At 56.0% G+C, this 27,106-nt stretch overlaps 1 protein-coding gene across 2 annotated transcripts; it reads right to left on the bottom strand.

Annotated features, from left to right (window-relative positions):
• Positions 1 to 2,171: 2,171 nt before the first annotated feature.
• On the bottom strand, positions 2,172 to 13,489 carry MFGE8 (milk fat globule EGF and factor V/VIII domain containing). Of its 2 annotated transcripts, none has more exons than XM_037395451.1 (10): positions 13,322 to 13,489; positions 9,540 to 9,665; positions 9,143 to 9,268; positions 8,514 to 8,627; positions 7,893 to 8,074; positions 7,319 to 7,474; positions 6,300 to 6,444; positions 5,231 to 5,415; positions 3,746 to 3,901; positions 2,172 to 3,624 (listed from the first exon to the last, which is right to left on the bottom strand). In XM_037395451.1, exons 1-10 carry the CDS (start codon positions 13,392 to 13,394, stop codon positions 3,481 to 3,483), a joined length of 1,407 nt encoding a protein of 468 aa, XP_037251348.1. In that variant the 5' UTR covers positions 13,395 to 13,489; the 3' UTR covers positions 2,172 to 3,480. The 2 variants fall into 2 exon arrangements, with proteins under 2 accessions (XP_037251348.1, XP_037251347.1); XM_037395450.1 differs by having other exon boundaries at positions 5,231 to 5,433.
• Positions 13,490 to 27,106: the final 13,617 nt, after the last annotated feature.

Here is a 27,106-nt window from a genome sequence, read left to right on the forward strand (position 1 = left end):
CCACGTCCCCACGAGCTGGCAATTGGGATGGTTCCCTCCACCGACCCCCACAGACAGACAGCCCCACAGGGGCACGCTGCTCCTGGAGTGGCCGTGCCGTTGTTTCAGAGCCCAGGAACAAGCCACCAGTGCCCTGTGCTGCCTGCACTGCCTGCACCACAGCACCTGCCAGGAGCCATCCTCTGTTCGGCCTAAGGAGGAGAGCAGTGCGGGCAGAAGGGGAGAGGGATGCTTTTGTGCATCTTTTCACATCAACAGTTCATGGCCCACATTCAGCCACAGTTCTTGTCTGGATATGGCTGACAATGCCCTCCACCTCCTCCTGGGGAGCAGGTGGCACGGGGAAGGATCTGGCCACCAGCAGCCTCCCAAGGAAGGAGGAATCTCCCTCACTCCCTCCTGGATCTCACCCTCTTTTTGGCTTCAGGAATGATCCCAGTTTTGTTTTCTGTTTCCCAAGGGGGACACAGGGTGGGACCATGGGTTTCAGGGTGACCGCGGCTGCGCAGTCAGGGTAGCTCTGACCCAGGAGCACGTGTTTAGGGCATGTGTTTAGGGCTGGCTGAGCTTTTGCTTGAACAGGAGCCATAAAAATGTCATCCCTGTCTTCCCTGCCTCAAACGCAGCAGCTGACAGCTCCGCAGTGGCCCCACTGGAGCGACTTCTTCCTGAAATTCCAGTGGGAACCTGTTGCCCAAGGCTCAAACCGGGGAGGAAAACCAATGTTCCTGGTGGGATGGAAGAGGCTGTGATCCTGGGCTTTCTGGATGAAGGCAAGAGGATGCTCTCCCCGACAGCTGCTTCCTGAGGAACCAGCTCGCGGGCAGCTGGCAGCACCGGCAGCCGAGTCAGCAGGCAGTGGAGTGCTGTGGCCACAGCATGCCGGCCCTCCTGGCCTTCCTGCTGCCCCAGCAACCCAGCCATGTCCAGGAAGAGCATCCGAGAGACAGGAACAAGCCATGAGGGGCTGTGCATGGTGTGGAGGGTGCCCCAGCCCTCACCAACCCCCCCATCCTGGGGCTCTGGAGGGGGAAGGAAATGCCATAGAGCTGGGATGGGGCTCAGCATCCGTCAGAGGATCACACTGTGGGGTAGCAAAAGGCAGGGGGAAGCAGCGGTGGGCACTGAGGATATGTCCCCTGCGCTGACACACAGCATCTGCTCCCATCACCCTCCCCATGGAGCCTCTGCTGTGCCCCTGGCTCGGGGCTGGACTCGGGGCTGGACTCGGAGCAAGCTGCACTTATCTCTGCCTCAGCTTCCCAGCGATAAGGGTGGCATGTCTGGAGGTGAACCAGGCTGACTGTCCCCCCTGTCCCCAGCTCTAGCTGTGGCTGCTATATGTCACCAAGCAGCCACATCCACAATGAATTCAGCCTGGTCTCTGCAAGCACCAACCCCCAGCCCCTCTGGTGCCCAGGGCTGGCCCGAGCCCACCTGCAGGCAGGGCCCAGGGAGGGGATGCACAGCCGAGCACAGCACCGCTGGCAGCAGGAAGGTGCATGGAGGTTGTCTGGAGCTGCAGGGATGTGGAGCTGCAGTGGGATGCAGGTGGTCCTGCACCATTCATGCCAACCTCAGGGGTTCCTGCTTAGTGTGGCAGGGAGAAGAGCAAAGCTCCTCTGTCCTGTTCACCCCAGCGCTCCTTCCTTACCAGGGACCCCTCAGTGTCGGGGGATCCTCCTCCAGCAGCACCTGTCTCCCCGTCCTGTCCATGGGGGGTCTGCTGGGAGCATCCCCACGGGCAGCCCTGATGAAACTCATAGCTCCCTCCAGCCCTGGGAGTGTGCTGGAGTGTAAGTCGGTTTTGCTCCAAACTGAGATTTGCTCCAGGATCAAAGCCAAAGGAGGAGACGCAGGGCGTGGGGTGCTGATAGCGGCTTCCCCTCCCCAAGTCCCATTCTGCTGCGCCTGGCCAGCTGTGAGCACAGGCTCCAACAGCTGCGACGGGTGGAGGCAGCGGGGAAGATGCACAAAGCCCTGGTACCTTGTTTTTCAGGCAGGGAAGGGAGCTAGAAGGGCCTGTGAAAGCAAGAGAGTTGTGGGGTCAGCACAGCAGCCAGCAGCCCCCCAGGATGGTGGAGGCAGCAGGCTCAGAGTGGATCCTGGGGTCCGCCAGACCTCCCGGGCTTTGGGAGATGGCTCTTGGGGAGGCACAGAGCAGCCAACAGTCCCAAAGTTTCAGCTGGTTTTAATACTGTCAAAAACACCCCGGAGGGGGGCCTCCGCTGCCATCCCACCCGGGCTCCCTTGGTGCTTGCCAAAGTGAACCTGCGGCCAGCCCGGCCACATGGCCGCTTTGCATCCCAGCAGGCAGGGGAAGGATCGCACCAGCACTGCTGCCCAGATGCCCTCCCTGCACCCCTGCTTGCCGGTGCCAGGTCTTGCTCATCACCTGCTGCTAATCCCGAGGGCTCGAGCATCACAAAAGGCTCCCCACAACCCCCCAGAAGGGGCAAAACTCAGGTTACAAAATGGGTCATGGCACAGCTCTCTGCCTACTGCATTTTGGTGGTTTGACCACCACCTTTCTCATCTTTTCTCCACACCCTTGTGGCTACAAACCATCCGTCCCCCACTACCAGATTGCAGCCCCCCTGGTCACCTTTGGCCCTGGGGACAAGGGACCTCCTGGCATCCCAAACTGCAGTAAGGTGGGGACGGCAGCAATGCTGAGACTTGGAGGATGCTGGAACCGGCACCTTTGGAAGCGGAATGAGCAGTGCCTGCCAAAATGTCAGCCACAGTGCTGGCCAGGAGTACACAGCGGGTAGAGCCACCAGCAATGGGGACTTGGTGTCTCTTGATAAGAGCCATCTCATCACTCCGTTCGCACTATGTGGTGCTGACAACGCAGGCAAGGAGACCCAGGACCTGGCAAAATGGGCAGGGGACAACAGCCAAGTAGGTTTTTCAGAGCCCCTGCTTGTAGACATGCAGGCAGCACGAGGCACATCAGAGGCTGCAAGCTGGGGTGCCTGCCCTAGGCCCCCCCAAAACTCCTGAGCCCTGAGCCCCAGTGCAGGCAGGGGACTGCTGCTGGCTGCAGCCTCTCTGCTGGAAGCAGAAGCAAAAAGGGGGAGAAAATTTGTCTCCAGGCTTAGTCAGGAGGATGCAGCCAAGCCCTGGTTGCACGACAGGGTCCCGCAGCAAAGCCCCATTTGCAGGGTGGGGTCCTCCAAGGAAGCCCCAGTTGCAGAAGAGGGTCATCCAGCCAAGACTCAGTCGCAGGAGGGGGTCTCACCCCTGGCTACTGGGGCAAAAGGGCAGGAGCCATCCCTGCATCCCACTTGCAAGGGCCCTGTAAAATGCAGTGCTGTGGCCCCAGCACCAATGGGGGGCAGGGGAGCCCTCCCAACCACCTCCCAAGTTTGGGGACATGGAGAGGGGGGTGTGAGGTTGGAGAAGGAGTGGGCAGGGGCAGGCAGGGTGCAGGCCGGGTGGCAGGGAAGAGCAGCCCCGTCCTTCCTCCCCACGTGCCTACTCATCGCAGCCCAGCAGCTCCACACGCAGAGTGATGCGGTTGTGCCAGGCCACAGGCAGGATGCGGATGAAGCGGGCGTAGAAGGGCACGTCGAACACATTCTTCTTGTGTGAGTAGTTGTCGCTGTTACCGTGGAAGATCTAAGGGGAAAAAGGTGGGTGCCAACACTGCCAGGACCTCCCCACCACCATCCCATCCCTCCCCACAGCGGCATCCCTGAGGCCCGGGAGGTAGCTGCCCACCTTGCCCTGCCCCACACACCTTGGTGCTGTTCTTCTGGCCATCCTGGTAGAGGGTCCAGGTTGTGCCATTGTCACTGTAGGCCACCTTGTAGGCTGCCACATATTGGATGTGCCCAAAGTCACGGGCTCCTTGTGTGATGATGCCCGTCACCTTCTTCTGGTCCCGGAGGTCAATCTGGCATGGAGACAAGGCTTGCTGAGGCTCCTCGCAGGAGCGGTGCTCCCACCCCAGAGCATCCTGCGTGTCCCAGAGGTAGCTGGGACATGCTGGCCCTCGCAAGTCAAGAATGGAGAAGACACCACTCGACCCCTGCCCAATGCCAGAGCAACCAACAAAGAACTGCTGTGAAATATTTGACCCATGAACACTTGCAGCATCCCTCAAAGCAACCCAAAGCGGGATGCAAACCCCACTGCCTCAGCACTCTTTCCCACCCCTACCCCCCTGACATCTTTTGCTGAAAAGGGAATTCAATGTGGGAATGACAGCAAAAAATCTCAATTCAAAAAAAAATAAAGGATTCCCGGAGGAAATGCATTTCCACTGGAAAGTGATTCTGGCTGAGAAAATATGCAGTTCAGCACAGTCTGACATTTGGGTAGTGAGATGGTTTCTGTTCTCTTTACTCTGCCACACTGCTACTGCTGCTGGCACGCCACAGGGTAAACCAGCAAATGAGCTGAGCTGTCTCCTTAATTTAGTTCCCATTTTATGTTCGTTGAGGGCAGTACTAGCTATACATACACATGTATATGTGTATATATATGACTGTGCATGTAAATCTATATACATGTACACAAACAGGCAGCCTGTGGTGCAACAGCCCAACTTGGTCATCCTGACCACATCAGCAGACATCTTGATAAGCTGGTTTATTTAGGGCCATGAAGCAGCTGCTTTTAATCATTTCCCAAATAAAAAGCGGGACAAATATCTAAACTGCTTTGTCCTATTATGTCATGAAATCATGTGAAAAGTACAAAAACAGTGGAGGAAAGAAAACTGAGAAGGAAATTTCAAAACTATTTGTTCCCATTCCAGACTGGGAATAGAAAAGCAAACCTGATTTTTTCCTGCAAAACAGAAACACGGTGTTCTGGGCAGCTGGAGGGTTATGGGGCAGTCATCCCGGGCTGCAACGGCACTTCCCAAGGGGATGATGCAGAACTGGGGTGCTGTGGGCTCAGCGTACCCTACAAGAAGGTCTGTGGAGGCAGCACCACCCTGTCCCTACGGGCACTGATGTTTCTGACCCAGAGCTCCAGCACCGCAGTTAAAACTGCTGGCCACAGCCCCATCTGGGCATGCCCCTGCGATCCCAGCTTGGGGAGGGCACTGCTGGGCTGTGTGCCCCACACCAAGGCTCCAGCTGCGCCGTCCCAGTGGCTCTGCCCAGCCTCTCCCACCGTGCACGTCCTGCGGAAGCACAGGAGTGGCCCAGGGCACAGCTGCAGGAGCTAGGGAGGAGAAAAGAGGTTACAGAGGAAGGGCACCAAGACCCACCTGCAGCCACTCAGACTGGCCGTTGTGGAGTGCTGTCCAGGCGTTGGTTTTGCCCGTCTTGTCCAGGCGAGCGTAATGTGGGTGCCAGGTAAAGGCGTCGATGCCCCAGGTCTTGTAGACACTGGAGGCTGTGATCTGCTGGTCGGAGATCAGGCGGGACTTCATGCCCAGAGGCTCCGAGCAACCTGCCGTGTTGAAATAAACTGTAACACAACAGTTTACACAGACAGTGAAAAGGAAAGAGTCCACAGCCCCATCCTGAGCAAAACCCCACAGCCCTGGCAGATGCCATCCCCAAATTCCCACATTCCCACTGCCCATAGCAGCAGGCAGGGCCAGGCAGGGAAAGGCTCAGCAGAGGCACAGGGTCACAGCCAGCTCGCCTTTTCCCAGGATTTTTAGCTCCCAGCTATTCCCTGGCTCACAGTGCCTCCTGCTGCAGGAACGCAAGGACATCCCCACAGCACAGTCCCAAAATACAGATGGCTTCGGCAGGAGGCAGAGGAGGATGCTTTCACAGGTGAAGAGAGCAATGCAAAGACACCCCCATCTGAAAGCACGGCTGGCACTGCACCCATGCAGTGGCAGGACAGGACCCAAGACCCCACAGCACCCCACTCCCACACGGGCACTGGGTCCCTCCCGCCCAGCTGCTGGGGATGTGCTGCAGGGCAGGAATGTGGGAGGCACAGGGAAAGGGCTCTGGCTAATCATCCCTCATGTTTCCCAGAGGACTTTGATCCTCCAGTGCTTCACAAGTTCTCCAGCAGGAAAAAGCATCCAGTTCACAGCTCACACAGGGAGGGGACACAATAAAAATCCCAGCTTGGGAAGGTGTTAGCAGCATGAGAATGCAGCTCGAACCTGGCTGAGCTGGTGGGATTAGTGGCTTGTGCTCCCCAAAGGCACCCGTGGGTATTTCCAGGCATCACATAGCCAGCACGAGGAAAAACAAGCGCTAACAAATCCCCTGCCCCAGGTGATGAGAAGCAGTACGAGGGGCGATGCCCTGCCCAATGTCACCCCCTGCCCTGTGGTCCCTTGGAAGGGAACAGCCACCCATATTTACCATTCATCTCACAGCCGATAAGTTCAAAGCGCAGCGTGCAGGCACGGCGGCACATCACGGGGTAGATGCGGATGAACTGGGCGACGATGGGAGGGTTAAACATGTTGGTCTGCATGGTACCATAGTCCACGTTCCCCTGGAAAACCTGTAATGGAGAGCAGGACTGAGTGCCCCAGCTCTCCCACAGCTTCACGCATGAAATCCCTTGGCCCAGCAGACGCACAGGCCTCGGCACCGCCGGCAGCAAAAGCAGGGGAAGCTGGGCTCTGCTTTTGTGCCCTCGAGCAGTGCATGACCTTGCAGCAGCTCCACTCACAAGAGAACATTGCAACACTCCCTGCTCCATCCTTGCCCCATGGAGCTAGACATGCAGCAACATGCACTCCCTCCCACTATGGCAATACTCCTCAAATCACAAGAAGCGGAGAGGTGGCTCACTTCTTTCTTTTTAACACAATAAACAGAGTCAGGTTGTGTTTTCATGCATTTTTTCCACTGCTGCAGAAACAAGAGAAACTTTCCTCTTTTTTTTCCAAGAGAGGCAGATACTCCCAGCCATCCCCTGGATACTCAAAAACCATCCAGGAGATGCTTGCCATAAAAAACTGCTATCAACAAGTACTCCTGCTTTGAGAGCGACACACACTGTCAGCTCATGCTTGCCGCAGACACAGCACCGAGCTGTGTAAGCCGTTCACTCGCACTTCCAGACCATGCCCAGTTCCCACAGTGTGTCAGCAATAAAGATATTATCTGAATGACCTAAATAAGTCAGCGCTACATCTTTGGTTATGCTTATTATGGCAAATTAAACGGAGCCAGAGAGCGCTGCCTGCTGCTGGAACCGCCTGTGTCGTCACACTGCTAGGACCAGTTCCCAGCATGGCTTTGACCCAGGTCAAAAGCACCTTCCCAAACATGGGGACAGTTTGGGGTGCAGCTCACAGCCACCCCAGCGCCCACAGCACCGCTGGGTAGGGAGAGCTGGCACAGCCCCCACATGGAGCATTGCAGCCCACCTTCTCTGTGTCCTTCTTCTCGTCCTTGCAGAAGGTAAACTCCCGCCCATCCAGGCTGTAGGCAACTTTGTAGGCGCGGACGTACTCTGGCTGGCCCACACGGCGAGCGCCTTGCGTGATGATCCCGCTCAGCCGCATCTTCCGCAGCAGGTTGGCCTGGGGAGGGGAGAAGAGCATGAGCAGGACAGTGTGGATGGGGTGCACAGCCCCTGTGCCCACCAGCACCGCCAAGCCTGGATGGGAGGGTGGGCTCAGTCTCAGCACTGGGACCAGGAGAAGGGGCTGCTCAGGACACTTTGACCTCCTCAGGGCAAAAGCCCTCCATCCCTCCAGCATTCCATGCCAGGGCGAGCAGAGAAGGGGGGACCACCACCCCAGGTCCCCATCTTCCCTGCAGGAACCTTGCCTTCTCCAGGCACATCACAAGATGCCCCTGGGTGGCACCTTGCTGCAGCAGTTTAGCCCCACATTTGCCACCAGGAGCAGAGAAATCCCATGACAGCAGCCCTGTAAGACCAGCCATGGCTACCAGGGCTGCCTGCTATCCCGGTGTTCCCAGTCCTGCTGCAGGTACCTGGATCCAGGGGTTCTTGTCATAGTTGCTGGAGGTCCAGGCGTTGACGATGCCGTGGTTGTTGAGGCGGGCGAGCTCTGGACCCCAGCGCTGGAGGCCAAGGAAGCCGTAGTGGACAGAAGATGCCGAAAGCTGAGCATCAGAGATGGCTCCTCCTTCCATGCCCAGGAGAACTGCGCAGCCTGCGAGCAGTGGGGTCATCAGCACCAGAAAGAGATGATGACCAGGGAGCAAAACCAGGGGGTCATTTGCCTGTTGTCTGGAGCCAGGGCAGGAGATGGAGGCCAGCCCTAGGACCAGGCTGTCCCCAAGGTGTCCCCCCATCCCTACCAGTCTTCAGCCAAAACAGCACCACCCATCAGCCCCTCTCAAAGCATGGAGGTCTGGGAGGAAAGGGCTGCTCTGGACTCCCCACAGACAGCACTTTCCCGGGGATGCTACCTCCATCAAGACCAGGACTGCTGGCATCAAGGGCAGCTGGCACACAAGCACCCACAGCTGCCCTCCAGATCCCCCAAACCACCTGGTGAGATCTCTCCTGGGCATGATGGCAATGGGCAACAGAGCAGTGGGGAACACGAAGCGAAAGGGAATTCTGTACAGTTGGTGCCAGGGACTTACGGACATGGCAGGTCTTCCCCAAGAACGGAGAAGGGCATTTGCAGGTGTAGTCGCCATCCAGGTCCAGGCAGGTGCCTCCATTTTTGCAAGGCTGGGAGTAGCACTCGTTCTTGTCTAGGAGACAGAGTGGGGGAGCTCAGAGGTGACTCCAGAGCCAGGCCTGGGGAGGAGGCCCCTCATTCAGGGCAGCGGGAAGAGGGGGAGGCATCCCCTAAGCAAGGGCCATGGCAGGGTCCCTGCTGATACAGTGGCACAGGTTGAAGCTCTGACCCATGGAGCTGCCTAAATCACGTCCCTGCTGACTGCAGCCACATGGGTGCATCAGGACAGGTAGCCACAGCAAGGCTGGGAGCCTGTGTGGAGCAGGTTGAGCCTTGAGACACCCATTGCCCCATTACTCGAGGTACCATGTCCCTCCAGAGATGCAGAGCAAGACTCAGACACAGCCGTGACCCCGTGTCCCTCCACCCTGCAAGGTCCAAACCAGCCCGTGGTCCCCGACAGAGCCTAGCACCCAATGCAGCCACAGCTGCAAGACACCAGATGTCCCCCTGGTGCTGCCCAGGGGGTCCCCAAGCCCTTAGCGGCAGAGCAGCCCCCCTCAGTCCCCCCCACCCCACTGTACTCACTGTTCTGGCAGTGCACCCCATCGTACCCTGCAGGGCACTTGCAGATGTAGTCAGTGAAGACATCCCCCCGGTTTGGGACCAGCTGGCATTCACCGTTGTTGTGGCAAGGATTGGGGTGGCAGGGGCCTGGAAAAGGGGGAAAAATGACGGTAACACGGGCATAGGTAGAAAATAAGAGCATCTAGTGGGCTACTGCTCCCCAAAGACATTGCATTCCCCCCAAGTAATGGAGGTCACCGCATCCCTTCTCGGATCTCCACTCTATATGCCCATCAGCAAGGCTGGACCCCAGAACCAGATCCCAGGCCCAGTGGTGCAGAGCCACAACGAGAGCATGCTGTCACGCTGCAGGGCTCCTGGCCTTCATGGAGCATCCATGAGGGGGTCAGCCCCTCACCTTTCTCTGTCTCATTGCAGTCAATCCCAACGTAGCCCTCAGGGCAGATGCAGAAGAAGGGGGTCTCATTAATCCCGGTCAGGCAGGTGCCCCCATTCTGACAGTGGTTCACATCACAGAAGTCCCCTAGAAGTAAAGCCATGTGTCACTGCAAGCCATCCCTAAGGCAAGCATCCAGTAGAGCCCCACGGATCCACACAGAGGCATCCCAGCTCAACAGTAGGAACTGCTCCCCTGCAGATGCTGTGGGAAGAGGAGCACCTGGCATGGACCACTTGCTGGATCCTGCACGGGATCATCGGCATTCAAGAGCAATGGCTGAGACCAGGAACACGAGAGAGCGGCCAGGACCTGCCCTGCCCTGGTTTAAAAGGGGTTTAACAGAACCTGCATATCAAACCAAAGCCAGAGGAAACCCAGGGGTTTTGTACGTCAGATGTTTCTGCCGCTCAGCGGGGAAGTAGGGGCAGCCAAGCTGGGGCTTGCTCAGGCACGAGCAGGACAGGATTATTAAAGGGAACAAGGCTGGTCCTATTGCTTGGTTTTGCTAATGAAAGTTAGCATTCATAAGACACACAAAAAAAAAAAAATTATTGTAGGGGGAGCCCGCATGCCTCAGTTCATGCGAGGAGGGAGCACAGTGTCCATCCCTGCATGACGCCTGCCAGACCTCCATCACTCTCCCAGCAGCTCCCACGAGGCTGGTTCCCCCAGGGAACTGACAGGGCTGTACCATCTTCCCTGCCTGTTCATCCACCTCCAGCATCCCCCCATGGCATTGAGTTGGGGGGGGGGGGAAGGAGGCGTGCTACAAGGGTGGCTTCTGCCAGAAGACACGAGGAGCTGTCCCCATGTTGGAGAGCACCAGTCCCAAACAACTCCGAGACAGACCCACTGCTGCCCAAAGCTGAGCCCATCACCAACACTCATTTGCTTCTGTGATAATATATGTAAGATAAGGTAAGAAATGCTGCACAGCAGCTATGTGACAGGAGTGAAAAAAATGTGAGAGAAGCAGCCCTGCAGAAACCCGTGTCAGAGAAGGAGGGGAGGAGGTGCTCCAGGTGCCAGAGCAGGGAATCCCCGGTAAGCTGTGGTGAATACCACAGGGAAACAAGTTGTCCCCCTGTAAGCTGTGGTGAATACCAAAGTGAAGCAGCTTGTCTCCCTGCAGCCTGTGGAGGACTCCACGCAGAGCAGTCTGTTCTGATGAGCTGTGCCCCATGGAAAGGACCCACACTGGAGCAGTTCATGAAGAACTGCAGCCCACGGGAAGGACCTACGTTGAAGCTTTTTCATCTGTTCTCCCCTCCGTCCTGCTGACGAGGGGGAGTGAGGGAGCGGTTGGGTGGGCACCTGGCAGCCAGCCGAGGCCAACCCACTGTACTCATCAACCTTCTGCTCCCCATTACAGTGCTGAATTAGACTGCAAGAGCCAAGCTGAAATTCCTCCCACCCCCAATTTGTTCTGACTCAAGAGCTGCAAGATAGTAACGCTCTCTGTAAACCTGGACCAGATTCCCACAGATCTGGCTGAAAGCCTCAACAGCTCCTCACCAAGCACTGGAATGGCACACACCTTGATGCCAGACTCTTCTCTGCCACGCTGCAGCGGTCAGAGGAAGGGCTGAACTCAGGTGGAGACCCAGGAATAACCCCCCACTACCTGCATGCCCTGAAGAAGGTGGAAGTTAATGAGCTGTGGCTTCGCCGCCCAGACCCACACCAAACAGCACGGCTCTCATTAGCCTAAGCCACTACACAGCGAGCTCTTACTCATTAGTCTTTTAATAGCAGGGCTCCATTGAGTTAATCCCACTCTTCCTGACACTCCACATCTGTAGGGTACACACTGGTGGCAGACAGGCCTGCATTACGTGAAGGCTTCTGAAAAGATGCTGTAGCTCCCTTAGCCCAGCCTCAGGAGGCAGAAAAACTTGGGCACTGGTTCAAGTCACTGCCTGCACTGCCCAGCCTGTTCTGCATGACCTCATGCTCCATCAATGTGCTGCCATGAGCTACAGCACGGGAGGAGAGCTAGTGCTGATAGTGGGGATGCCTCTGCCCCACGCCCCTCCGCAGGTCTCGGGCACATCCAGCCGCCCCATCCCAAGGATCTCTCCCGGCAGCCGGCCGAGGCCACACAAACAGAGCTGCTTCTGTTCGGCCATGGGGGCCGGCTGCTTCCCCAGGCACGGAGCGCCAACGAACGTGTGCTCCCCAGCATCCGCGCTGCCTCCGATGCAGGAGTTTCTGGGGTGGGACACAGCAGCAAAGGAGCTAGGGCTCCTCCCAGGGCCAGGACAGGAGGGGTCCCCCAGTTTTGGACTCCAATTATCCCAAGTAACTGGGCTCCCTTTTATCCCCTCCCAGGAATAATCTGTTACGCGGTGGGTCCTACTAGCCAGCCCCCTGGCTAGCAGCAAGACAAACAGGTCACATTTTCCACTGCAGGAAAATAGTTTTGGATGCTCCTATTTCTTAGCTGTTTCAGGCCTGGTTTTGGAGCCATTCAGCATCTCCATCCTCCTCACACACATTTTTCTCCCATCAGAGACAGAGCTGTCACAGGCTGGACAATCAGGAACCAAGGCAACAAAGATCAGCCACCGCTTTTGGAAATGTTTGCTTATATGAACCCACAGGCTGGCTGGAAGGCAAAAATAACATCCTCCAAAAACTGGGATGGCTTATCCCAGCAGAGCTGGGGGAGGTCAGGTCAAGCCTGTCTCGAGAGGGCAAAATAGGCACCTCTGCCCAAGGAGAGGGAGCACAAACAGGGTCGTCGTCCCCAGCACACTTTCCACCACCTTTGTCCCCTGGCCTGGAGCCCACAGTTGGTCTTTGCTGCCCTTTTCCCTGGTCTCATCCCTTTGGGAGTCAACGACCCCAGGGATGATCCACAGAGTGCTGATGGAGCAGCTTCTCCCCGGGATTCCCCTGGCCGGACCAGCCAGGTGCGCTGTGCCAGGCAGTCCCAGGGAAGCTGTTTACATCGCAGGCGCGGTTATCTAAGCCTGAAAGCACGGGACAGCCCCGCTGGGCTGCTCGGGACTGGGGAGCAGGGACAGGGACAGGGACAGGGACATGGCCCTGAGCTCCTCTGCTGCTGCAGCCCTGAGCGCCGCACACCCCCTTGCCCCCCCTGCACCCCACACAGGGCAGCCCGCACGCTCTCACCCTGCACCCCAGATGCTCTCACTCTGCACCCTGGATCCCCAGCACTCCAGATCCCCAGGACCTCAGGCTCCCCCTGTTCCCCTAGATCCCCTGCACACCAGACAACCCTGCACCCTGATTCCCCGGCACCCCTGATCCCCTGCACCCCGGGGTCCATGGCACCCTGGATTCCCTGCACCCCAGCTCCCCTGCACCCTGGCTCCCCTGAACCCCGGGCTCCCCTGGCACCCTGGATCCCCTGCACCCCGGCTCCCCTGAACCCAGGGCTCCCTGGCACCCTGGATCCCCTGCACCCCGGCTCCCCTGAACCCCGGGCTCCCCTGGCACCCTGGACTCCCTGGCACCCCTGATTCCCTGCACCCCGAGCTCCCTGGCACCCGGGATCCCCTGCACCCCGGCTCCTCTGAACCCCGGGCTCCCTGGCACCCTGGATCCCCTGCACCCCGGCTCCTCTGAACCCCGGGCTCCCTGGCACCCTGGATCCCCTGCACCCCGGCTCCTCTGAACCCCGGGCTCCCTGGCACCCTGGATCCTCTGCACCCCTGCACCGCGGCACCCCGGCTCCCCGACACCCCACAGCGGCCCGGCACCCCGGCACTCACCGACCACGATCAGCAGCAGCGAGAGCCCCAGCCCCAGGGCGAGCAGCGCCTGCCACTGCCTCACCGCCCTCATGCTGCGTCCCGAGCCGCGCCGAGCCGAGCCGAGCCGAGCCGAGCCGAGCCGAGCCGAGCCGAGCCGAGCCGAGCCGAGCCGAGCCGCACCGACCCGCGCCGCGCCGCGCCGCGCCGCGCCGCGCCGAGCCGAGCCGAGCCGAGCCGAGCCGAGCCGAGCCGAGCCGAGCCGAGCCGAGCCGAGCCGAGCCGAGCCGAGCCGAGCCGCGCCGAGCCGAGCCGCGCCGCTCCGCGCCGCGCCGCTCCGCCGCGGGGCTCGGGGCGGGGAGTGACTCAGCCCGGCCCGGCGCGGCCCCACGTGCTCCGCCGCCCGCCCCCGGGGCGGGACCGGCCCCTCCGCGCCGGGCAGAGGCTGACCCGCGGGGCGGCCCCCCCGAGAGCCCCCACCGGGGAGCGGGGGGTGGCTGCCGGCTGGGAGAGCGGGGGGGCAGGCAGCAAGCGGGGTGCAGGCGGCAAAGGGGGTGCCTGCGGGGGCGGGGAGGGGGGGTGGGCGGCTGGGGGCTGCAGCAGCAAGGGGGGTACCCCCGCCCCGGGTGCAAGGTGTAGGCAGGGGCGGGGGGGCGAGAGGCAGGGCTGGGAGACTGGCCTCAGCCAAAGGTGCTTCATTAGCGGCCGGGAAGCGAGAGCCACCGCGGCACGCTGGTGATGCTCCGGGTGCGGGGGGCCGCTGGCTCAGCCCCCGGCCCTCGGGTGGCCGCTGGGGACTTCTTGAGCCTGGCAGTGCCCAGCCCTGGCTGGCAGGCAGAGGGGTGCAGGGCTGGACCGGGATGCACAGGGGGCTGCCAGCACTTGGTAGGAGGAAAAGCTGTCTTGCAGCGTAAACCCTGCTTTTCTCTCCCTGGGTGGAGAGAAAGCTGGAGAGGGCTTCCCCTCCGCGGGGACCTGGCATGCATGAGTGCCTTGTGCCACCCTGGGCACCCAGCATGCCAGCAGCATGGGGTTTTCCCAGGCTCCTCCTAACCAGCATCAGGGAAAACAGCTTGCAGCCAGGTCAGGTGTGCATGGGAGGGAAAGGGATTTGGGGTGACACCGGCTCTCTGACCGAAGCACCACACCACAGGTCTGTTTGTTCAGCCACAAACAAGCGCCACTTTGAGTTGTGCCCGGCCAGCAAGGGCTGGAAAGGCCTAGCCATGCTCTCAAAAGGAGCTGGTGTCATGTGGGGAGCTCTGCCCTGGAAGGCAGAAACCATCAGGCTAAATCATATTCAGGCTAAATTCATATTCAGCAGCAAAAGCTTTGGAAAAGAGAAATGCACAGCATGGGAATGCTGGATCATTTGACCTCATGCTGGAAATCTGCTCCCAAGCCCTCCTCCTAAACATGAAGCTGATTTTATCTCTTCTTGCAAAACCCTTGATTTCAGCATTAACAAACCCACCTCAGACACTTCAGCTGCTCGTGTTTACATGTTGACTCTGCCTGAGTGTTGCTACATTTCTGGCTTTGGCAATGCGGCCACCTCAGCCAACAGCAAGCTGGGCAGCCCAGCCTAGTGCCATGCACTTTGACCAGGCTTTCCATCTCCTTTTCCACCTCCACTCCAGCATCCTGCTAATGCTTTTCTTGGACATGGTCAACCAGTGCCCCAACTGGTTGAGAGCACCCCAGGGAAAGACTCACTGGCAGGTCCAGCTGTCCCAGTGTGCCGGCGATTTGCTTGGTGGTGGTGGTGTTGCCAGAGCACCAGGGCATGAGGAACACAGGGAGCAGGACATGGATTTCCACCCAGATCCACCACCCTCGCTGGTGGTGTTTCCTTAGATTAATAGCAGCATAAAGGAAACTCCAGGCAGAGTTTAACTCCAGTGTAGCAAGAAACAGCAGCTGGAAAGGCGGGAGCAGACAAGACACAGTACTTGCTTTCGAATAACCCTTCAACCTCAGAGTAATTACTGCTGTGGTGTTCAGAGGAAAACAAGGTCAGGAGGAAGAAAGAACAGGGCAAGATTCCCAGGCCTGTGCACAAGCAACTAGGACAAGGGTGTTTGTTCAGCCTCTTCGAGGGGCTGCTGCCTGGACTGGTCTCGGAGAGGATACAAGACCCAGAGGGAGCAGCAGAAAAATCATCAGCCTCTCTAAAAACAGAAAGCAAAATGTTTTTCTTCTGTCCCCAGGGGCATGAATGCCGATGTCCCGAGGAACGTGCATGGGAAAGGATATTAAAAAGCAACTGGTGGAAGCCAGGCGGAGCTGTGCTTTCCATAGGGATAGCACTTCCTGGAGGCATCAGTGGCTCTTTGAATGGAGACCTGGGATGGAGCAGAATGAGAAACTGGAGTTGGGAAAAGCCTGTGCAGTCCCAGCTGGAGGAGGGAAGATCTGGCTATGGGAGACACAGAAGAGAGAGGAGCAACCTGTCAAGGACAGGAAAGCAGCAAGGAAAGGAGACAGCCCCCACCCAGGCGAACACCACACCCCGGGTTCATACAGCCGCCAAGTTTTCACAAGGGATGGCTCTACTTGAAAGAGTTGGGTAGGTCGAAGGTCAGGCATAATTTCACTCCCTTCTGCAGGGACTACTTAGGCCTTGTTATAGCAGGATTTACCACTGGGTTTGGTTTCTTCTGCACAGAGATCTGCAGGCTTTGTTGTGCCGTAACCCTTTCTGAGCCGTGCAGATAGCTGATATCCTGGTTTCCATAGCTGAAGTGGGGCTGCACAATCTCTGACGCAATCCCCTTTATTTCCAAGCTCATACAAAGGTGTTTTCCTGTGAACAATACACAGCCTGCCCCTTGCTCAAGCATAAAGCCCCCATCTGCCCTAAAACTGGCCAGGGTGTGTCTCATGGCGGATGATTTTGCAGTGATGGCTCGGGTATCGTGATGGTTTCGTGCTCCTTCACTCCCTCTCAAGACACTCACCTCTGACCCACGGGATCTCTCCCTCCACCATCAGGTAGCAATGACACCCCCTCACACCCAGCAAAGTCCTGCTCAGCCCCTGCATGGATTTTTTTTGGTGGTAGCCGCTATTGTTTCAGCTATCTGTTCTATAAAGGAGTTCACATGCTTTAAGGTTTATCTCAAAAGAAAGGCAGCCTTTACACCCCAGAGGGATTCCCCACCCGAAACCCTCCCACAACCCTCTCTGAAACATGGTTTTCCTCCCTCACCCCAGCACTGACAACCCCCAAAAAAACAACCCTGGCAGAGGCAGCCAGCCCCATTCCTCACAGGCACGGCTCTTTCCTAGAGCCCAAAGTTGTGATTTAGGCCACAGCACAGGTCCTGGGAAGGTTTCCTGCCCTGTAGGATCAAGCCTCCCATCCTGCCACACGTGCCAACCACTCTGAGTGGGAAGGAGAAGCGATCTGCAGCACAGCCACAGATTAAGCCCCAGTCTGCTCCTAATCCCTCTAACAGGATAACCAAGTGCTCAGTGCCAGCATCTCTAACCTCCTGCAGCCCTGGCCAGCGTCACTGCCTGCTGTGTGCCAGCTCGTGGTTTCTAACGGCTGCAGAACACATCCACTGGCCAGGACAATCCTTGCACGCAGCTGGGCTTCTCTGTTTATTTTCTAGAGAAAAAAAAAGCTTTCCACACTCTCTGCCCGTTCCACCAAAAGGGCGACAGTTTCTTTAAACTCAGGCTTTACGTTTAGGGATGCTAATGTTTAGGTACCAGGAACTTTAGGACTATCTGAAGAAACCTAGATATTGAATATCCTCTGGGCATGGAAACCTCATACAGCTACCGAGTGCCCTTCAGGGTATGTAAAACTTTGTAATTTAAAAGAAGGCTGCAAAGGGCAGCACCAGCCCCCAGTTTTGCTCCATTCCCACTGCTGATCATGTCAAGAGCTCAGATGAGATTCCATTCAGTTTAACTTCAAGTCCTTTGCTCTAACCTCAATAAACAAGATTATATCCAGCTTAAAGCTGTTGTGTCTGTGTAAGGTGCTTAATGTAAGCACCTTTATATAACCCCCTTCTCTGAACTGGAATGCTTTGCAGTCTTTAGGAATTTATCTATGCATATCTCCAACAGAAAAGGTGTTGCCTTCATCTTCATTTGACAGATGGGAAACCAAGGGCTGGAGGGGCTTGAGGGAAGGACATGTGTCCCTTTATTTTGTCCATCTAAAAGGTAGACACGCAGGCCTGGCCTCTTACACACACCTCCTCAGCAGCCAGCAGTAACAGCAAGATTTCCAAAGGTCATTCACATCTACTACAGGAGGAATCACCCTGGGAAATAGCTGTCTCCCCACTGACAGTGGATCAGCACTGACCACTGGCCAGGACTAAACCGCTGCGTTGTGGTGGTTCCCCGCAGTGCCCATCTCCAAGGGCTGCCCAGGACGGATGGAGCAGAGCCCCCATCCCAGGCTTGCCTTTGCCCCTCTCTAGCCTGTGGGTTGGAAGCACCCATCCGGTAACAGGAGCTGACACCCCGTCGTACACTGTGATGCAGAATCGAAACCGCTCACGGATTAGCAGCAGAGAGCAGCCTGACCATGCCCCAGCACTGAGCAGATGCTGTAGGCAGATAAGCTGTGGCTCTTTTGTTCTTTTTCAGGAAGCTCTTGGCAAGCTCCTGCCTTGACACAAAGCACTAAATTGTGTACTTGATAACTTTATCGTCGAGGTTCCTCTGATAACCCAGGTTTCTGTGGCAAAGGACAGACCCTTGTCATGTTATCAAGCTCACAAGACCCCTCCTTACTCAAGCCATCAATTTGGCGTGTGTGTTTCTGGCATACGCTTGGTGGAAGGTCCTCCACGACCTGTAGGGCTCAAAGGCAAGCTTGCAGCCTGATTAAACATCAGGGGCCTGATGGCACTAATGCTATATGAATATGTAACAACACTAATGAACTCTAACGAGCTGGGCTACGGGGCTTTGCAAGGAGCCCAGAACCTGTCTTACCGGCTGGTGAAGAAGAGGCAGTTTGCTCATTACGGCAGGCTCCCCTCCCGCCCATCCGTGCCAGGGAGAGGCTCTGCCCAGGTGGGGGCCCTATTAATTTGTGAAGTTGCCTTTTGATCTCTGTATCTCAAAGCATAATGAGAAGATTTGAACTCTTCCTGTCCCTCCCCCTCTGTGCCTCCCACATGCTCTGATCCCCCAGAGCCTGGCAAGCAAGGGGAGATCTGCACACAGCTCTGGGATTTGTTTCTTCCTGAAGAGAAGCATATTTGGGGCCTTTTAAGGCACACGTCAGTAGCCACATCTATGGCTGGTTGTAGCAGGAAGGCACAGGTCCCTGCACACCTCCCTCTCTCTCGCGTGATCCCGTGGGGGCATCCAGGGTGATCCCGTGGGGGCATCCAGGGTGATCACACCTCAGAGACAGTTCCTTATTCCCTTGGTTCCTGCAGCCTAAAGTGGCTCTTGGAGGCCACCTGGAGCCAGTTGTACCACTGTGTGGGGTGGCTGGGGACCACCGATGCAGGACATTGGCTCCTGAGGGACCTCTGCTCTGGGAGAAAGGTCCTGGTGCCCAGTGCCTTCAGGGGCAGCTGCTGCAGGAGCTCCTCTGCTGGCAGAGCCACACATCCCGCCCACCCTGAGACCCGTCAGAGCCTCCCCCCTAGTGATTCAGTTTCTCTCTCATCCTGGGCAGATCCTGCACCGCTGGCACACTGGTTGAAGCTCCTCCACCGCTTCCTGCCCCTTGGGCTGCAGCCTCCAGAGCCGCAGCAGAAACCACAGCAGGAGCTTGTTGGGCACCACAGTCCGTGTCCAGGAGAGAGGCTCAGCTGCTCAGTTACTCCTCTCCCCATGACTCCTCCTTTCCTCAAAAGGAAACGAAAACAAGCTCCCAACCAGATGTGTCGCCATCTGTGAGAGCCATTGACACAGCACAACCGGGGCTGTTGCCTGGTCAGGTGTCCAGACCCACCACAGAGGTGTGCACGTAGCCAGCCCCATAGGCAGCATGCACCTAAGGGGCCACAAGGCTGGAGCAGGGGATGCCGTGGGACTGCCAGCGTGGCTGTGTCCTCCCCGAGCACTCTGCCTGGGGCTGCACTACCTCCTGTCTCAGCAGCAACAACTCCCAGGCAAGAAGCCAGCTGATAGCTCTGCACACCCACTGACGTCTCCATGCAGTTTCCATACACACCATTTGGAGTGGTGAAGACCTCCTTAGCAGGAACAGGAGTGTCCTGAGGGACAGGGGTATCCACCCGTCCCCTGGCTGCTTCACAAATTTCCTCCAAAGGAAATTTCCTACAGCTTAGTTTTGTATCAAACCCTTGTAAAGTCTCCCAAGTGTTTTTCCCTCCCTGCCAGGAAGTTTACACTAATGGGTTTTTAAGACATCCATTCTGTTAGTCATACCCCATATGTCCTCTGCATTCACTCCTCCTTCTCAGTGGGATCTCCCATCACGCCAATTACCTTGTCCAGCCTCTGCCAGAGCCTTTATTACAGCATGAGCCAATTTGTCTTCTGCCACCAAACCCCCACCAGGCATTTCATGATTCACTGTTCCCTCTCACCTCCTTGCCCTGCCCCACAGCCCTGTCGATACTGGATGCAAATCCCACCTATTCTGCATCTTCCCAGTGGCTCCTGGAGAGTTAAACAGCCTCAGCTCCAGTGCTGAGCCCCCAGTTGTCCCCAGGGGACAATGAGCTGCTGCCCTGACAGCCCCTGCCCTGTAGGATCCAGTAGCAGTAAAACCAGTGGCCCTTGCCGGAGACATGCAGAGTAGATACAGTGAGTGAGAACACGTGGGCTTTGCATCCTCCCAGAGCATTTCCTTTGGTCCATGTTCTAGTCCAGACTTGTTTGTGCCTCCTGGACATGTTCCTCAGGGACCTACGGACGCAGCCCCCAGCAACCCCCTTTGGCACACATGGTGGGTCCAGGGCAGTTACTGTGGGCTTGTGTGGTAACCTGTGTCCAGTTTAGGATGCTCCCTTCCAGTCCTTGCTATACCATCTCAGGCTCGAGGTGGAAAGTAGGAGGTCACCTACATCAGGACCGTGGGTCATTTCTGTGAGCAGGGTTGGCTTCACAGGCACAGCATGCTGTATGGATGCTGCTCACCCAAAAGAACACCAGAACCTCCCCATGACCCAGAGATAGGTACAGTCCCTTTAGGGCAGATGTGAAATGGGGCTCCTTTGTAGTCTTCCTCCTCCTTTGTCATGTCTGTATCTTCTCATTTTTGGTAGGTTGTCTTCTGCAAGACCTAGGAATGTAAGAAAACTTCTGCCTATGCTCCTCCTCTTCTAGCTATGCCTGCACATTTGCCTCACCTGCTGCTCGAAGCCAGACAGAGCAGATTTGCCAGCAGTGAGGACAGTGGCCCCACCACCGCAGCTTTGGGGTGGCAGGGCTGTGTTTTGCAGAGCACGTGCAGCCCCACCCGGGAGGCACGTTCGCTCTGGCTGCCTGTGGTTAGCTGGCAAGCTTTCCAGGGAATAGTGATCTGCTCAGAGAGCTGCTTGTTTGGGAGCATGTTGTGTTTTTGCCTGGTCTTGCAGCTGCCTGTCAGCTACTGTACAAACACAGTCCTGTCTCCCAGCTTGCCTGTTCTGCCTCTCCTCAGCTCTGCTCCTGCTGGGCTCAGGATTAGCCACACCTCAGCTGGGTAAACAGGAGCTGATCTTGCCCCATTAGCCAAGGGCTTTTCAGCCTCAGCCACTGTAAGCAAGAAGTGCTCCTTGATTTTCCCCAAAGCAAATCTCCCTTTTCATCATTCAGCAGGTCTGAAGCCCTTAACTGGACACAGCAGCTGATGTGATCCTCTGCACTGGTTTCATCTTCTGGTTTTTTTCTTTATTCTTCTCTGCTTTTATTCCACTCAGCTTCCTTATCTTCTGATCTGTTCCTCATTTTCTCATTCCTTTTCCCCACTCCTGTCTCTGTCCCCTCCTTTTTGCTTTCTCACCCATCTGAGAAAAACCATCCTTTCTGCATGTCACTTTCTGGGTGCTAACTAATGAGCTAGACGGGGCTGCTATTTTAGTCTGAAAAAGCCTTGGAGGTTGTTAGCAACTACAGCCAGCACCTTAGTCTTCAGCTCAAAGGCAGCGTTTCCTGAATTTTTTTACCTGCCTTTGAAGGGACGCTGAGCAGGGAGGGAGGAGGACACCCATTCCCTGCAGCACAGCACCCTCTAGCCTCCGCCGGGGCAGCAGCTCTTTGCTGATCTGGAAGGAGGACCTTCACCACCATCATTCAGCCCTGCATCCTCCCAGTCCTGCAACACTCCATACATGTCCAGCCCTGAGTAACTCCAGCAGAATCCTCCTGCAGCATTACTGCCAAACCCAAGGATGGATTTCATGGGAACTTCGGGGACCAGGATCGTAAAGCTAGTCTGTTCTGAGCAGATGAGATAAATCAGGTGGCATTTCCAAAAGGCTGAGACACCAGCTTTGCAAGGTGGAGCCTGCGGTAAGCCAAGGTAGTGTCAGCCTGGAGAAGCGATCATTAGACACGTCAGCAGCCCTGTTTATTTCCTCCAGCCCATGCAATAATTTGCCTCGGTGGTGGTACAGGCAGAGTTTTCAAAGGGGTAGTGCTGCAAAGCCCAGTTAGGTCAGCTGGAGGAGTGGCATGGGGTCAGTGACGGCAATAGATCTGCAGTTGCTGTGTTCTCCTGGGAGGCTGATCTGCAGCCTGCCAGGTCCTTGTGCGTGGAAGAGGGTGATCACCTCCGGCTCACCTCTGGACGTGGCAGCAGACCTTCCCTGCTTGGCTGTGATTGCCAGTGCATCTCCAGGAAAGCATCTGGCAGATGGGGATACTCTGGATTAGCCTTTCATCCTGGCCATCCACTGCTCCTTGCTGCCTCCTCCCCGCCTGCCTACCCCCTGACCACACTCCTGTGGTCCCCACCAGCCTCATCACAACCCACCCACCTCCCCACACCAGCATCAAGCCTGTTACACCCCTGCTTTCCTTCTACACCTTCAGGAAACAGAGCTCTGGCTGTCTGCACCCTAACACCATCACCCTTTCCCCCAAAGCACAACATAACCATCTCCTTTGTACTCACTCTCATCCAAACACAGTTGTGTGCTCCCTACCTCCCAGACCCACCCCAATTCCCACTATTTTGGCACAAGGTCGTAGCTTTCACCTCCATTCACTTAATTTCCATAAATATTGCTCTCTAGGAAGACTCTCCTCCCCATTCCTTAGGTGATAATCCCACTGTTCAGTTCACTAAGCATTTCAGTTTGCAGGATTGCAACCGTTCGTTCTCCTCATGCATCACTACTTCTATGGCAAATTTTCCAGAGAAAGTATTTCACAAGCAGCTACTGAAAAAAACGTGGCTTTAGCAGTCTCCCTGGCTGGCTTTCTGGGGCTGGATAATCATAGTCTTTCCAAACTACAGCCTCAGGAACACAGTATAATGGCAAATGTCAGACATACCACTCAGAATTAAACACAAGACAAACAGTTTCCTTTATTCCATATGACCTTGGAAATGCTCCAGAAGCTCATACATCCTTCTGGCTTTACTACATTCATTGTTCCAATCCATCCTGCTTTCCACCAGAGGTACCTCCTCTCCCTACTCTTGCTGCCTGCCAGATACCTGCTGCTCTCGTGCAGCCTCCCCTGCACATAACTGCCCTGCTAGTGCAGATGGCTTTAGGGACAGGTGCCACATCAAAGCACCACTTGGCTCCTGCAGCTGTGTCTTGATTTACCAAAATGTGTGATAAAGGGGCAGAAATGACTGTGAGTAAACAAGAGGTGGGATTTGAGGTAGCTTCAGGCAACAGGTCTGCTCAGCCTGACAGCTTTTGGTGCAGGAGGTAGGAATTTCACATAACTCAACTCCCTGAAAAATTCAGGAGTGTGGCGGCACAGATTCATCTCAGGGAGATACAGACGGATCCTTCCCCTAGAGTACTGAGCCTGCTTGTGGAGCAAGGCAGTGTCCAAGTGCCATGGAGCATCCAGAGGCAGGACCAGCAGCACTGATGATGCCAGGGAGTAGTTTTCAAAGCCTCTTCCTCTAGCCAGCAGCTGTGGCTGGACATGTGGTAAAAGGAGTGAGCTGGCTGTTGGGAATCCATGGACAGAGGTGGAGGAGCACAGCCTGGTAAAGTGCTCAGCTCAGTGGCATTTCTCTTCTAACCTAAAGAATTTGGGAATGCAATAGCCCATCTGCTCTGAAATAATCAGTGAAGCTCCCTATATTAGCAGTCAGAGCCCTCGGGTTTGGTAGAAAAACAAGAGTCAGGAAGTCTCTAGCAATTGCCTTCAGCAATGAGACCAGGGCCTCTCGTCTACAGGGCAGAAAAAGGTGAACAGCAGTAACTCAGCAGGGCTGAGGTTAGTCAGTTAAGTTCTATAATTAGGAAATAAATAGCATACTAAATAAACCCAGAGCAGAAGCTTTTAAGGAGGGTGACAGAGCTGGAAGTTGGCAAGGAACAGCTGAATGAGATGGAAAAATACTGAGCAGGTGGGCCACGTGCCACCTCCCCGGCTGGTTTGTATGATGCAGCCGTTCTCCCATCCCTGGCACTTGTCTCCTTCATCGTCAGCTCCTCAGGACAGAGGCTGGTCTATTTAGAGATCTGCAAAGTGCTCATTATGCTTTTAGACACCATTTTCAGAAAATACGTAAGAGTCCAAAGAGCACTGTGCATCCAGATCCAACAGGCTCCCAAAGAGCACGGCTCTGCAGCCTGCAAGCCAGTGCCTACTGGCACTGCAGGGAAGGCAGAGCAGGCAAAGAGGAAAAAGCATTGCCTTTATTTCCATCTGCAAAGCTTTTTTGTGCTCACATGTCCCTGACAGGCACTTCACTTGTTTTCAGCTGGCAATCAGACCCTGTCATAAAAGATGTTTTCCTTTTTGGTCCTGCTACACTAGCAGAGATCAACACCCTGATGCTTCCTGCAGCAAAAAGGTTTCCTCAGAGGTTCAAAGTCCCCACCAGTCCTTCAGGGCACGGTGAGTTTGCTGAGCATGAGGAAAGCTGGGCCAGGGGAAATGAAGCAGAAAAAGAGTGTCAGTTTTTTGTGGCAGCAACAGCCAGAAGAGACAGGGATGTGAAGAAAAGGTGACTATCACCATGGTGTTGCATGGGGGTGTCTCAGGCTGGCTCAGCACCGTATCGAGTTCTCTCTGCCTGCTACCTTTCCAGTTGCTGGGTTTAAAAAGGTAAAATTATCATCAGCCTTTTTTTGGCTTCATTGTACAGAGGTAAGTGCCTGCCCAAAGCACAAGGCAAAGCTGTGTTTTTCCTGTGCCTACAGTTTCCAGCACATATATTTGACTTCTTTTGCAGTAGTCATGCTACTCAAAGAGGGATCCTCCTGTCTCCAAGGCATTAGGGTGTTCCTGGACACCCCCATCCCACTTCTCTGCAGTAACCTCAGACCAAAACATCCACTGGGCTCGAGTTGCCAAATCCCTCCCTACAAGGCTGGGAATGAAGCTTAGTTCTTCCCAGCACCCTTCCTTTATGGGATGGTTTGGGCTACTGCTCAGATGACATTTCCTGAGCGTGAGCTGTTTGCTGCGAGCGGTACAGTGTCGCTTCTGGCTCTGGGCCAGAGCACTCCACCTACTGCACACACCACCGCTCCCAACACCAACCAACCCTGTGGTGCTCATCGTCACACCGGTAGAAGCGTCAGCTTCACACACACTCAGAGGGAGGGCAACTTCCTTTACAAGCCACAGCGCGCAAGCTGTTTTGATAGCCCAAAGCTGGGTTTGGATTCACAAAACACTCTTGCTTCCTCCGGCCATCTTTGCTCCCACACCAGTAGGTGTGGCTGAAAACCCCCAACATTGTCCAGAGTAAAATGCCAACTGAAACTAACTTGCACTGGTTCCTCCTGCCCTTTCTGGAGACACATCACCTTTTCCATCACATCCTTTCTTCTTGCAATAAGCACAGCTCAGGAGTTTGGCTCCCGTTGCCACAGCCACCTGTGAATTTGTGCCACCACCTCTTCAGTATTAGTCCCCTCTGGTCCTCGGCTCTCATTCCTCATGGATGTATCTGAGCACCCCTGGTGTGAAAGAGCACCCTGCGTTTCACTTCTCCTCAGCAAGAAGGGGGCAGCTAAGAGTTTGGTTTGCTTTGCTTTGTTTTGTGATGGTGTGCTTAAAAAAGCTCTCTTCTAATAGCTGAGCTTCTCTCAGGTCTGGGAAGTATCCAACAGCCTCGGGATTTAAAATAAAAGCCTTGCCTGGAGGCTCAGCTCCAGTTCGTGGTGTGTTTTCTTGCCTGGATCTGTTTTCCTGCCTGGATCGATGGTAAGGAACCAAGGTATACCTGGAATCAACTGGACTGCAATTTTCTGTAATCAAATTCAAACACATTCTTCAAATAGTTAGTTAAGAGGTTGATACCGGAAGTTTATCTACTAAGCCTATCTCGTAGCTTGATCACAGGCATAACTCAGCTGCCTTCAGACATACCAAACCTCAGCCCATCTGAGTCACTGACAAGTTTAGCAACCACCGTAAGCCCTGGGTATTTTCACAAGGTTAATTAAAAGCTGAAGATAAGGAATACGGCTCTCATGTTTGAGTGGTGTGGGATCACATCTGTAGCAAGTGAGGAGGACCGCTCACTGTGGGGCTGCTGCTGTTTCTGTTCCACCAGCATCATTCCAGCAGCTCCCTCTCTGCCCTTCCTCAGAGCTCTCTTCTGCATCGTGACTTAGTCTATAGCAGTTAGTCATCTCTCCAGATACATAACTCTCTGGAAAATGTGACTTGCTCCTTGAGAGCTTTCTCTACGTAGGAAGCTCCAGCTCCCAGTAAACAGAGGAAACAAAATGTCTGAAATCAGGGAAAGGATTTTTCCATCCAGTTATATAAAGCAGCCATTAACATAGCTAGGAACAGTTGATGTCACCAGCAATGCAACACGTGGCTCTTCTGGGAGGCTACAAGAAAACCAAGTTTATAAACATCGCATTGCAGACATTTTTTATTTGATTATTCATTTTCCTCCAGTGCCTTCCAGATGTGGCAGGCTCCATCGACCTCCAGATTTTGCTGTCCCTGTCACACAACCCACTTGGTGGGAAAACACCTGGGGGGCACTGCTGTACCCCTGCGGGGCTGGGGAAGGGCCCTTTGCTGCTGCGGGCCAAGGCCAGGAGGCCACCCCAGCGCCAGGTCTGCCACACGGAGGTGGCCTGGGGGCCACGGGAAGCAAAACCAGCATGCTGAAGGCCCAGCCACCACTTAAGACACCGTTCCTATGCAATCTGGTACCGCAGTGTAACGCTGTGTGACCAGCATGCAGCACCTGGGAACGCTCAGATGGATCAGCAGCAGCCTGTGCCGCACTGGAGGGGTTTTAGCCCATCTGTCCCTCACGATCACCAAGCTCCAGGGCACCGAGGCGCACCTCAGCTGGAGCAGATCCCCAGGCTGCCCCCCCCCACCCCGCGGCAGGGGTGTCGGCTCCCGCAGCAGGAGGGGGCAGCGGCGAGGCTGATGCTTCACCCTCACGTCACCTCACCCCTCCGCCCTGCCCCGGCCGCGCTCTCTCATGGCGGCGGCAACCGCGGCTCCCCACAGGCGCCGGGAGCCCCGCCCCGCCCGCGGACGCCAATCACCGCCCCCCACCTGACTGACAGGTGTCCAGGCCAACAGAACCCCAGAGTCCAGCCCCGCTGCGTCTCCACCAGCCAATGGCACCAGTGAAGGCCGGCTGGAGCTCCCTTCCACCCTCAGCTCGTCTTTCAGCCAATCGGCGCGCAGGCTCTGGCGGAAGCGGCACGGCGGGCTGCCAATGGGAGGGCGAGG

This window comes from Falco rusticolus, chromosome 7 (genome assembly GCF_015220075.1).
Source record: "Falco rusticolus isolate bFalRus1 chromosome 7, bFalRus1.pri, whole genome shotgun sequence".
Lineage (NCBI taxonomy): Eukaryota > Metazoa > Chordata > Aves > Falconiformes > Falconidae > Falco > Falco rusticolus.

Bases quoted from the DNA above. Each gene is read 5' to 3' on its own strand.
- MFGE8 (XM_037395450.1), bottom strand. From the start codon at position 13,394: ATGAGGGCGGTGAGGCAGTGGCAGGCGCTGCTCGCCCTGGGGCTGGGG. The intron at 8,628-9,142 runs GTGAGTACAGTG...TCTGTCTCCTAG, and splicing joins TGGGGTGCACTGCCAGAACA to ACAAGAACGAGTGCTACTCC. The intron at 8,075-8,513 runs GTAAGTCCCTGG...CACTGCTCGCAG, and splicing joins GGGGAAGACCTGCCATGTCC to GCTGCGCAGTTCTCCTGGGC.